The sequence below is a fragment of the Corvus kubaryi genome, unplaced genomic scaffold (assembly GCF_017639235.1).
Source record: "Corvus kubaryi isolate FWS band 111438036 unplaced genomic scaffold, C.kubaryi_AGA036_p1.0 134, whole genome shotgun sequence".
Classification (NCBI taxonomy): Eukaryota; Metazoa; Chordata; class Aves; order Passeriformes; family Corvidae; genus Corvus; species Corvus kubaryi.
The window spans coordinates 294,043-306,658 of NW_024580668.1; the positions used below are offsets into that span (position 1 = coordinate 294,043).

The 12,616-nt window shown below is 39.7% G+C and overlaps 1 protein-coding gene across 4 annotated transcripts in view; it reads right to left on the reverse strand.

Annotated features, from left to right (window-relative positions):
- Positions 1-3,032: 3,032 nt before the first annotated feature.
- The window catches only part of PREX1 (phosphatidylinositol-3,4,5-trisphosphate dependent Rac exchange factor 1), a 144,650-nt gene continuing 135,066 nt past the window's right edge, over positions 3,033-12,616 (reverse strand). For all 4 annotated transcript variants that reach the window (XM_042044418.1, XM_042044410.1, XM_042044399.1 and 1 more), the window contains exons 32-40: positions 11,922-12,139; positions 10,812-10,911; positions 10,042-10,185; positions 9,300-9,414; positions 8,802-8,868; positions 7,863-8,050; positions 7,165-7,267; positions 6,525-6,592; positions 3,033-4,430 (exon numbers count right to left, since the gene is read on the reverse strand). In XM_042044418.1, coding sequence (XP_041900352.1) covers positions 4,388-4,430; positions 6,525-6,592; positions 7,165-7,267; positions 7,863-8,050; positions 8,802-8,868; positions 9,300-9,414; positions 10,042-10,185; positions 10,812-10,911; positions 11,922-12,139 — 1,046 coding nt within the window. In that variant the 3' untranslated portion in view covers positions 3,033-4,387. The remainder of the gene's footprint in view (positions 4,431-6,524; positions 6,593-7,164; positions 7,268-7,862; positions 8,051-8,801; positions 8,869-9,299; positions 9,415-10,041; positions 10,186-10,811; positions 10,912-11,921; positions 12,140-12,616) is intronic.

Below are 12,616 nucleotides of genomic sequence, written 5' to 3' on the forward strand. Positions count from 1 at the left end.
TTAAATAATAATGATTCTTTCCTCATTGCCTTCAACATGCTTATAACCAAATTTAATTTTAAGCAGGATTGAGAAAATAATCACTTGATTCAAACATTAATTACTAATTTTAATCCTAATTCATTTAAAAACAGACCTATTTTTTTGCAGACTCTGCAGGGTATTAATTGACATTTTACAAAATGAGTCATTATTTTGGCAAGGAGAATTATTTTTCAAATAGTGAATCCTGTCAGCCAGAAGGGGTTGTTAAAGAGCTCCAAGGGAGCTTTGGCAGCTCAGTGAAAGCAGCTTTATTTAGCAGCAGTTTGGCTTCTCCAGGATGACTGGAAAAGTCGTGGTAATTCTCTGCTCTTCAGACCAGCCAGGGTGCTGCTCTCTGCTTTCCCTGCTGCTAGTGGGCAAGAAAGCTGAAGAAATTGTGTCCTAAAGCAAAGAAACAGCTTTATTGAGACATGCTGGAACAGGATAGAGAACACTTTAGATCAGTTTAGAAGTGTAAAAATCAGGAGGTTTATTGCTTTTTTTGAAATGGATAAAGAGTCTGAGCACAATCTGCTCAGGATTTGACCCAGGACCCAGAGCCTTACAACAGTAGGGCTGGTTTTGTTGGGGGTTTTCTGTCTAGACCCTCTCTACCTGCTAACCTCCCTTGTTAGGAACTGGGGGAATCACAACACCCTCCAAAAGTGGGACAGATTTTTGGATGTAAATTCCTTTGGTAAAGAACTACCTTTTTGATATGTAACTTTGAGAATTAAACCTAATGGCTGACTGTTCTATAAGAAGAATGACACTAATATATCAGTAATTTTTCTGATACTAAAGTCCTGATGAGATTATTATAACCATCATGTGCACTAATGTCACCCATCGGTTTCACTCCTTTTTCCTGCAGCTAATTCAATCGCTCAATTTTGTTCATTCAAATCACATGCTTTGTAAGCTCAAGGGTGATCAAGACCACCTAAGGGAGTGTACTGTCCTTTTACTGACTTTTAGCAACATTTACCATACAGCCTGCATTTTTTACACTTACCAGTTTCACCTTTCTCACCTTTTAGCTCCTCAGAGAATCCATCTTAATCAGAACTGGAGACAGCTTGCATCTCTCCTGCTGCACCAGGCACTGCTTCAGCCTTTAAAACCTGCTTTGGACAAGCTACCTCTTTTTTTGTCAAAGCCTGACGGAAGAAAAACTTTCAGCCAATATTTATCCCTGATCACTTGTACCCCTTTGTCTCCTTCAGGCTGTATTTATGTTCAGATTGAACTGTCTTTACCTTTCTCATTATTATTTTCTTATAGAGGCATCTGTTCTCCTCAACTCCTAGCTACTGCATTTTCACTTAATTATTTGGCCCCAGCACAGAGGCTTGAATACTTCTCCATCATAACTGACCATTTGTCTCCTCGTGCAGGCTGAGCTTTCATGATTCCATCAAATTGCCTCAGTGTCATCTTGTGACAAACTCTGTGACATGCTCCTTTTATTATCAATTAACAAGAAATATAGCAAAATATTTTGTTCAATCTTCATGTACTGAAAAATTTACTCCCACTCATTTCATCCCCTTCAGTGTTCAAAGTCCTTCAGGGTTTTTTTGTGTCTGTACCAGAATCCTTTGGAGGATTAGTGTCTCCCAAATTAGCATCACTTGCTAATATCTATGCTTCAGTGGTTAATGAAAATGTTCAGCAAACTCAGTTACAAGACACATACATAAGAAATTCCACTTGCAGCTGCCACCCAACCCCAGACACCTCATCATCCAGCTGCTATAGTTCCCATGTTCTCCATCTTGATTATTTTCCACACTTCCACTGTATCAGATGTTCCAAATCTACAAAATCTGCACTTGTTCTGTTGTTGCCAGGCCTGATTCTTTGCTTTTAGCCCTGGAAATTCTGCAGACCTAACCTCTCTGCTTGCAGGTTGGTTTGTGCTCTCTTCTTTTTCCACTTGAACCTGTTCTTTCCCAGCACTGGTTCATACCCCACAATTTTATGACATCAAACCAGTTTTTCGTTTCTACCTTAACAGGAGTCTGTGGTTTCCCCCACAGCTTTAGGGGACTGCACAAACAGGAAGAGTTCAGCTCTACACTGCCAGTTTGAGCTGAAATCAAACCCACCCTTCCCCTTCCCATTTCTACTTCTGACTCCTCCCCACGCCATACAAGTATATCAGAACTTAAAACTGCTCAGCAGAATGCAGGGCTAAGGAACTAAAGGGTGTAAGAGAAAATAAGATCAACCTTCTTTCCTTATAATATAAACCAACTTTTAATAATAAAAACTTCTCTCAGGTTTTCAGTGAGAACAAGACATACATTTCAGTGTAAAACAGTGCACAGTGTACATGCCCTTGGTTACCCTGCGTCTCGTGTTGACAGAGGCTGCAGGCGTGGGCCAGGATCCTGCCCAGGCTGCAGCTGTTATGCGGAGCAGAACTGATGGGGACACAGCCAGGGCTCACCCAACGGGTTCTTTTTTACTTTACAGTCTTCCTATGCTTCTTACAGTACTAAGTACTTTTTAAATTGAGGATTCAGTGAGGAAGCATCTATTTCTTCTTCAAATAGCAAATGGTAACAGTAAGTTTTCCAAAATTTAACAAAAAGTGCATTGAAATAGTGATCTGCTCATCTGGCTGCAGTCCAGAACAGATACCCAGTACCAAATCCATGCATCCCACAGCTGGCAGTCCATGGGCTGTCCTAGTTCCCTGCAACATGTTGCTGTAGATCAGAGGAAGCAGATAAAAGTACAAAATAAAAAAAGAGATCAAAACAAGTTCCTTCCCCAAAATTATTTCAGTCTGTGAGAGAAGAAAACAAAAAATTAAGAAACAAGATTCATAACAAACTGCATCCCCCAACTTGCCATAAACAGTTTTGCATTCAAGAGAAGATTAGAAAAATTTAAGAGGCCTTCATGTCCAAATAAAAACATTCAATTTTAGTTTTTGAGTTGCTTTGGATGTTAATAAAATAAAATTAAGCCTACTAAAAAACAAACAACAACACAAATAAAACCCCCAAACCTTTATTTTCTAAAATATACATTACTGCAAAGCACTCCTGGGTTTCCTGACTGGGAGCTGGTTTAAAGGAGGCTGTGGAGGAACAGAGGAATGGGGAGTTTCCTGTACACCTGCCATGTTAGGGAGGGCTGGTCATGTTAAGGCACTCACTCCAAAAGAACATTATTTCTGTCCTGAGACTGCTGACATGCTTTGATTAGTTTCAGCCAGTAATTCGGAAAAAATGACAATGCTTAGGGTAACACTGACAGAATGGAGAACGATTTTTCAAACAAGAAAAAATAAAGAACATTATATACACGATTCCTTTTTTCTTTTAACTTAAAAGCATCCCTAATACATCTTAATAACTGTATTTAAGACTGCTTAAATACTGAAGATTTTAAATAATGTAGATTTTTTCAGTAAACTGGGAGTAACTGTGTATACTGCCAGTATATTGGTCCCATTTTAAACAATATAATTTTTATTTTAATCTTGTACATATAATAACATGATTGAAAACACGTATTATTCCACTCCACATAAATAAGTATAGTTCTTCTGACCTGTTTTAAAAACTACATCTGTTCAAATAATCAGATTGTAAGACTGTATTTTTTCTCTGTAAAGTTTTCTTAAAAATCCCACACTCCTCTTCGCTAGCACTGTATTCCAGAGTACATAATCACAGGGCATTAGTAAAAAGAGTTAATCAAAAACCTGAAAGCTACAGTAAGTAAAATGAAGTAACGATAAGTAGTATTATGGAATGTATACTCTGCAGCATAGATTCTCTCACTGGGCTGAAGTGGAAAATTACTCTGGAAGAAATACTTTATGTTCTTATTTGAATAAGCCATAGACTTATTCTTTGCTCAGAAGTGCAGGTCTGTTCATGAAAAAGAGGGGTTTATGAAGATACCGCTAAAGGATGTTGACCAAAAACCTGCTGGCAGTTAAATGGGTGCCAGGTGCAGTACAGGGAGAGAGGCATGTCCATCAGGATTTTCTGAACCAAGCTGTATCTTGAAGTCTACAACTTTGAGGTGGTTGCACAAAGAAGTCACCAGGAGAACTGTGCTTTCTTGAAGAATAATGGTCATTTTCCAGCCATCTGGCGAATGGCAGCAGCATCCATTCTTGCCTGTGGTGTTTGTTTCAAGAATTTCAAGTAGTCAAAGAAATACACAAATCCTGCATGGGTTTCAGGCGTTCAAAGGCAGATTCCTGATGCCTGGGCCAGCAGGTCCCTCTCTTCCAGAGCGCAGCAGCACCATTGGAGACAGTTCGTAGGGTCCTCGGCCAGGGCTCCTCAGAGCCAAGTTCTCTTGTGGGGCTGCCAAGAGGTGCCTCTTACTTCTATAAATCCCCATCTGTAGGCGGCTGGCACAACCTATAGAGTCTGTAGTGCAGATGAAGAGTAGGGAATTAAAGATCATACAGATAACAAAATTATTGGAATAATGTATGAGGGTCAGCAGCTTCTTTGTCATTCTGCAAGCTTTAATGACGTATCAAGAATACCCCTCTTTTTAATCTTAGTAATTGCAAATTTAAAAGTGCCACTAGCCATTTGTTAACTAAAGTATTTACAATCACTGTTTACAATATTATTTGAGACTCTCCATCGCTTCCTCTTAATTTTGGCTCAGTCTGGGTCTTCAACAGTCCCTTCTCTCTTTTTCTATTTCTTTTGGTTTTAAACCCAGTTCACCATTTTTCCTGAACAAAAAAGTTCTGCCCCTCATACAGGCTGGGGTACCAAACACATAAAAGAACCTATCTGTTTGTTGACGTGCTTGAACAAATCTTAATAATGATCTTTTCAGAGAAATTTTTTGACTCACAAGATTATCAAATTGAGAACAGTGGTTAAACCTAAGCGCATGTTGACTTGACATTCATGCATGACTTTGTGAGCTTTTTCTTGGCTTTTTCTTCTTCACTTCTGATTAAACTCCAGTCTTTTATAACTTCTCTTTCAAGATGGCTATTACAGATTTGTGCTAAGAAATATAATCCTGGGAGTTAATATTAATTCACCAGATCTCCTTTTAACTTTGTTCAGTTTTATTTCATATTATGATGGAATCCAGGAGGAGCACACAATATCTGAGCTTTATTGCCCTGAAATAATCCAAGTAAATACTTCTGGAATTTATCATTGTGATTTAGAGTCTACTCAAAAGAAAAAAAACCAACTCATCTTCTGATTTGTTTTTAAAACTGTTTCTTTTTGAAGGTAACATGCAGTTATGGCCATAACAATGGAGCCAAAGTAACGTATGGCCATTAATAAGGCAAAATAACCACACTGCCAAAACACTGATGGATGGCACCTGGGCCATGGTACAGGAGCCAACACCATTGTTTTAGTTTAAACATCTCTGAGAAAATGAACCAGGACTGTTAGAGGAAACACCACCACAGTCTCTAAAGTTTAAAATAATTTTCTATAAACATTTTGAGGAGCGGATAGGAGAGAAAAAAGAAAAAGGAGTGGTTAATTTAGACTAACTCAGCAGTCTTAATTGGTGGATAGGGTACCAGTGTTTAAGGAGTCTTCTTGACACTGAACCAATGTGCTCTTTGGACGACTCTGGCACTAGCAAACATATTTGGTCTGTCTGAAGATATGGCACAGACTTTGCTGGACCTTTTCTGACGCTGATTCTTGTTTTGTCTTCATGTAAACAATGCCATTAACAACGGCAGAATCAGAAGTTTCTCTGGTATTTGTACAGACAGATTCTGTATACACTGTCATCTAAACCATGACAAATTGTTACTGCCATTGTGGGAAAATGCTGTGTTAGTTTATTGAAGATCATTCTTTTCCCTCTGAGAGATGAAATTGGAAGAAACTGACCCAAGATACTTTTCTTAAAAGTAAAGGTATTATTCTCCTCTAGAGAGAGATGAACATCTCTATCTCCCATTAGGTGCAGTAGGATCCACAAATGTACAGTGCTTTTCAAAGCTGCCTTCTAGACAAACCCGTGTATAACCCCAGGCAACTGAGGTTCCTTAGGGCTGCATTACTGTGTGGTTACTCTGACTTGAAGTGCTTGCTCTTAAACCTGCACTGCAAGAACTAAACCATCAGACTCTTGTAAGCACACTACTGCATTACCTTTGCATATCTGCAGTCAAATTTGCTGTTCAGGAATTTTTTTTTCTAAGCATTCAAGAGATGACTGTCCATCACTAGCTTTGTCAACTCATAGAAACAGTCCAAAAAAGATCAGCTATGTTTGATTCAGAAAATGCAGAAACCCTTGAAGCTGATGATCTGCAAATTCTAAGCAGCAAAGCTGATTCATCTACAGTATGCACTTAGTTTAGTACAGGGAGAAAAAAGAATAGGATTTTTTTTTTTTCCTATTTTTTCCAATATTGCTACTGAGATCATCTTTGGTTATAGCAGGAACTCCACAATTGTTACAGAAACATAAAACCAGCACTCAGAGAAAACACACAATACATAATAACCTACCGAGGTGCACACTGTGGCATTTGGTCCATCACTTTCAGATTCTTGGCCGAGATTTCGACTCTTGGTCCCTATGGAAACAGAGAATTTATGGTACTGACAGTATTGATAAAGCAAATGGTCCTTAGGGAAGAATACTATAATGGGAGTATGGCTCCTATTTGAGAATTCATTAACTACTTCTAAAAGATTTGGAATCCATTTGGTGGATACAATTATCATCTGTGTTTACGTAGAAGATAAATTAGTCCCAAAGCACTTTACAAGCACTGCTGTCTAGCACTAGGTAAGTGCTATTAGGTAAGCACTAGGTAACTTCTGCTATTTTAACAATATGATTGAGACTTGGGTTTTTTCTATACAGAAATTGTCTTAAATATACTGCACAGTCTCTCTTTTATAACCGTCAAGGCAGACGGTTAATATACACTGAGGCATAGACTTTAATTGCTGCAGGGGCCGTACATGCAAAAGTTAAGTTGTTCCTGTCACACACAGGTGTAGTTATTCAGACATTAGTAGAAGTTTGGAAATGTAGGTTTGTAGTGCACAAAATACAGTGCCACAGCAAAATAAACTGGTGTTTGTACCATGTTACTGAAATGAAGATGGTGGCATGCAGCAGACACATGCCAATACTCACTTGCTTTCGCATGATGTCTGTAGCTTGCATGATACACTTGGGCAGGAGTCCATGGCTGCGAGCCAGTATGGCTGCTTGCTCCAGGGACACACTCAGTGTGCTCCTGAACGAGGGAACAAGAGTTAGGTAGTCACAGATCATATTTTAAAAACTATAAATAGGTATGTGCAGGACACTTACCTGTTAAGTATTACTTCTGTTAGCTATTTACTTTTATTTTTTTTTTAGATTTTCTTACATATAAAACTATTAAATTACCTCAGTCTTGTTGCACCTGGATCATCTGCACTAATTCATTTTAAAGCAATTCACAAATTAATCTTTACATTTGAGACACTGGCAGAACAGTGGTGTGTTTCAAAATCAGTGTGTGCACACACCAAGATTCTAGAGCTATTTTTGAGCAACTTCCTACATTTTCAGTATGTGACTGAAGACAATGCTGACTACAAGTTCTATGCAACGAGCTCACTTAGTGAGTTGCATTGATTGATGCACTGAAACACAAGAACTTTTGTGTCTATACTAGTTATTAACAAAAATATTAAAAGTTACAACCTCCCCTGAAGTAAAGTCAGCAGATTTAGGTCCTTATTACATTCCCTTAAAATTCACCTTATTTTGCTTTGAATGGGATCACATCTCTAGAAAGGACCGAAGTTCCCATCACAGCAGTAGCACACAGGTTTAACCCTCACCTCTGCATCCCAGTGGCACACATGGTGATCTGACAGGCTCCCAGCCGGTAACAGAGCTCCGAGGATACGGGCAGCAGGCCAGCTCCTGATGCGGCACTGCCCGAACATCCTGACTGCATTGGTTTTGTACTAATGAAAGACTTCATCAGCCTGCAGAGCTCATCCATTGCATTGATAGGGCGAATAAGCTAAACAAAGCAATACAAAAGCAATCAGTAGCACATCAACACGTTCAAGCTATAAAGACATTTACAAGTCTTTCTCCTATTGTCTAAGCACAATATTCTACAGGAGAGTAACTGCCACACAGTAACAACTATTTAGAATATGTATGAACTTTGGAAGTGGCAGAATAAAATTACTTAGGCTTGGGACAAGTTTTTGTCACTAATCACATAGATTGTTTACAATTTATATTACAATTGCAAAGATGGTCTCTGGCTTTGTGTTCCCTGCAGTAGCATTTTAATGCTTTGCATGCACATATTCACATGTCACCTGCCCAGTTAGACAGACTGCCTACACGTGAGATGCTGGGCAGCACTATTTTCTTGTTTTGTCTGTGACTGTGAACAAAGTGTAACTTGCAAATTGAATGTTTGCTTGTTTTCATGCATCTGTGGGAGAGGAATATGAACCCAATCTGTTTGGCATCAGACACGGTGTTTGGCAAGGGCAGGCAGGGTCACATAGAGTCTTGGTGTTGCAGTGCAGGGGGTTTGTGTCTACCCAGGTTCTGCACGTTTTCTTCTCAGCAAAAGAACTGTAGCCAAGCTTCAGAGAAATTCAGATCACCCCTTTAAGGTAGGGAACATTTTAAAATGCTGTTTGGATTTGTACAGATCTGCCATACAGGTATCCCACAACTGGAATTTTAGAGATGTTGAAATAATACTTCTATGAGAGAATTTATTGGAGAAATAAATGCAGAAACAATACCTGGTCAATCTTCACTGCGGTAGTATTGGAATCAGTGGGCAAGTTTGATCTCTCTAGGTAAAATGTCCTGCAAAAAGGCCAGCAAGTACTACATTAGTTGGGTTTGCTCCATTTCAAGCCCATATATGTATACTATCTTGTATAAAACAGCTGAGAAAGCTATGCTAAAAAATCTTGCACTTGAAGATCTTCCTTATTGTTCAATTGTGATTGCAGTAATTTACAGAGTCTGTACTAAAATATTCCAAACTCCCATTAAGAAAAGTATAATTCTAGCCCTGCACAAAATTCTGAGGTCAAATTTGCATTCCTTCTGAATGGGCTAAACTATTGGAAGAAGTTAACAAGTTTCCCACACAATGAGGATCTCCAAAAATCCCATTTGTACAAAAACTGCATCAGGAATGGGACCTGTTTTTCATTAAATTTTAAGGCCCTTAGCAAGGAGCGCTCTGAAATTTTCAATGTCTTTTAAGGCAAAGCAGAAGTACAAAATACCTGAGTTTACGGTAGTATTGCTGCACTTTTTCAAGTGAAATACCATTAATTTGCTGTGGGAGTTCTTCTAGAGATGAGCCAGCTGGTTGTGATTGCCCCTCTGTACTCTCCAGAGCTGAAGAAGAAAACACTTTTACTAAAGCTATGTTATTAGTGGTTTTTTAAAATAAATATATTTATCTCTCTATCATCTCATTGCTCAGCAGACGACTCTTGGATCATGTCAAGGCTGATCCTGTTACTCTATAAATTTAATGCTTTTCCCAGTATGGGAGTACAGTGGTAGTATCACAGAGGTGAGCTTCACAGAAAGCAGTTCTGTCTGACAGTAGTTACTCCCCATTAATGGTCCCCTGAAAGAAATTTCCTGTGTTGTATTTTGGTGTGAATATTTGCTTATCAAGTCAGTTTCTAGTCCAGATCATTCTGTCACAGTGTTCGTGTTTTAAAACACTTCTCTGTAGCCCAGGCACATCTCCTGATCCTACACTAGATCATGTCGTCCAGTATAATGTTTCTATGGCTGAGGCATGAAAAAGCCCCAAACAAGCACATTTTGTTCTCATGACTAATTCTAAAGTCTAGCACCTCCCCCAGGGCTTCCTAAAATAGAAAAATCTGCTTCCTAAGTGTGTCTGTAGGTCTCAGCTGCGTTTTTAAGAGCTTTATGGTCGTTCTATATTTTTAATCTTTCAAGATCAGTAGTTAGCTTATTTTTCTCAAGAAAGCTTTTTATAGACACCTTTTGTAAAGAGCACTGTGTGCAGTTTCAAGGTTCCCCCATTCTGAAACCGAGCAGGCAGTTTGGAGAAGTAGTAGCTGTCAAGATGAAAGATAACCTTCAAGGCCTGACGACTTCCTTCGATGTGGTAGAAGACATGAGTATCTGGAGAAATGAAGATAAAACACTTGCTGCTTTACCACAGCAGGAGAATTGTAAAACCACTGCTGTCTGAGTTTGTTAGATTACCTAATGACATATCACATATCCACCATAAGGTGAGTAAGGGAGAGCCTTTATGGAGAGAATGCAGGCTCTGAAATATTACACTTAAAAGAACACAGTTAGTGTGACCTAGTATGATGTTTGATGCAAATACAATAACTGTACTTAATAATTAGAATCCCATGTTGTTTCATGGCATTTCATAGCCAGTAAACATGAAGAGAGAGAGATATGGGAGGGTAAGACACTGGACACTGAAAAGTTAGGAATACACCAACAGGGAATGTCATCTCTCTTCCCTCTGTACAAAATCACACAGATAAGGCGCATTGGCACAGGCCACAACTACACAGCACAGAACACGCACCACCACTCCATCGTGTCAGTCCTGCTTTAGGGGCTGTGTGCTTGCAGTGGAAGCTGAGGGAATACAACAGTGCTTCAGAGAAGCTGCCCAGTGCTCTCCAGGTGTGAGATGGTCTCTTAGATTTATAATCATAGAGGCTATTAATCCACAGAACATACAAAAAAAAAAAAAGTGCCTCAAAGAAACAGACAATACTCACTTGCTACAAGACTTTCATCCAGCTGCTTGAAAAAAAAGGCAACTTTGTCTAGTTCAGCCAGAGTGACCTGGATGTCTTCCAGCATGGTGCGCTCCTCCTTCTGTAGAGCGATACAAATAGGTTATTATCTGCCAAAAGATGTGTGGCAGGAAGGTACTGTTGTTACGGGCATATTTTGCTTTAGAGTGCAGAGCTTTTCATTAGCTCCATCCCAGCCAGGCAATTACTAACAGCTTTTAAACTGCAATATAACTTTAACCACCCTTTGCTTAGATGTCATTTGATGTGATTCACGGAGTAGAAAGGTTTAAGAACTGAGTAAGTTTGAAGGGATCTCCTTCTCCAAACTTTATACTTACAAATGTGAAGAACAGCTGATCAGTTACTGCAAAATAAATATTGATACATTCTGTGCAACGCAAACAAATAGCAGTTACATGCACAGATAGTTTGGATTGTATTTTATAAAAAATATCCACACTCAATCTGCAATATCTACAAAGTAAGAAAAAGAATTCCCTTCTCTGTAATGTCAGAGCTGCTTGTCTGTTTTATGCCTCTCTTTTCTTAGCATTTTTACAGTTACAGTAGCTGATCTGCTGTAGCTCATCAGTTCATTAGGTGCAGATGAACTATGCAAGCACAGCTTTTCTCCCTAGACACGATGCCTCCAGCCCCAGCACCACAGACCTGAGAGATGGACTGCACTGTATCTCTTTGTCTGGACTCCTGCAAAACTCAGAACTTTCTCGCCTGTTTGGGAGATGCATGTCCTCACCACGGGATGGCAGGGGACACTCATGCCACCAACAGCTGGGCCCTAAAACCTCTAAATGCAGCAGCATTGTTCCCAGTATGAAGGCTGACTGTTTTCTATAGTGTTCTAGTGTGACAATGGGTCACTTTTTGTGAGCATATGAATATGACTGGATAAGGAATATGGGCACTTGGTTGTCAGCTGAGGAAATCTCCAGAGTCTGCAGTAGTGAGAGTCTGAATACACTGCTAGAATGCAGGTAACAGGTTCCACAGCTCCGGCTGTGCTGAGTGGCACAGAATCACACAGGCAAATAAAAGCAGACCTGAGGATACCACAACTCTTCATCTTACCATGGTGGGGGAGAGAAGAGACTGGTAATTCAGTAAAACTCCAGTGGCTGCTATCTGCTCCAGCCATTTTCTGCTGGCATCTCTACTGCTCTCTTCATATTCCCCATTGTTGTTGTACCGATAGTTGAGAGCAGCCAGTAACTGCTCTGAAAAGGTGCAAATAGCAGCCACAAGAGCCTGACAGAAGATGGAATCACGTCTCAGCTGTAGCTCAGTATCTGTCAGAGAAGGGGAGAGAAGCATAAAGAAGTCATGAATATACTCATCTTCCTTCTCACTGCCAACAAAGCAGTTTGTGTGTGTGTGCGCAAATAATGTTCAGCTTCTGCTGTAGCTTTGCACTGACTTCACAGATACCTCTCCTTGCTGTGTGACCTGGGTGGACAGATAAAGACAGCACAGCTAAGCACATGTGCATGTCGCGAAATTTTCTAGTCCAGTTGACTGTTCGTTACTCCCTCTGCCATCTGCATGCTCCTTCCAACTGGAAAGAAACTAACTACTGGAAAGTAATAAACTCCTTAGTTACAGCCATATCTGGACTGATTCCCTTCTTTTTATGTTTACAGGAGCAAGAGAATTATTGAAAGAAGGTCTCTGCCATTACTTCTCTCCTGGGCTATTAGAGATTAATCTTCCCCCATCCATCTGTAATTTGTGGGTTTCCCATATGCCTAATTCATTAACTGTGCCCA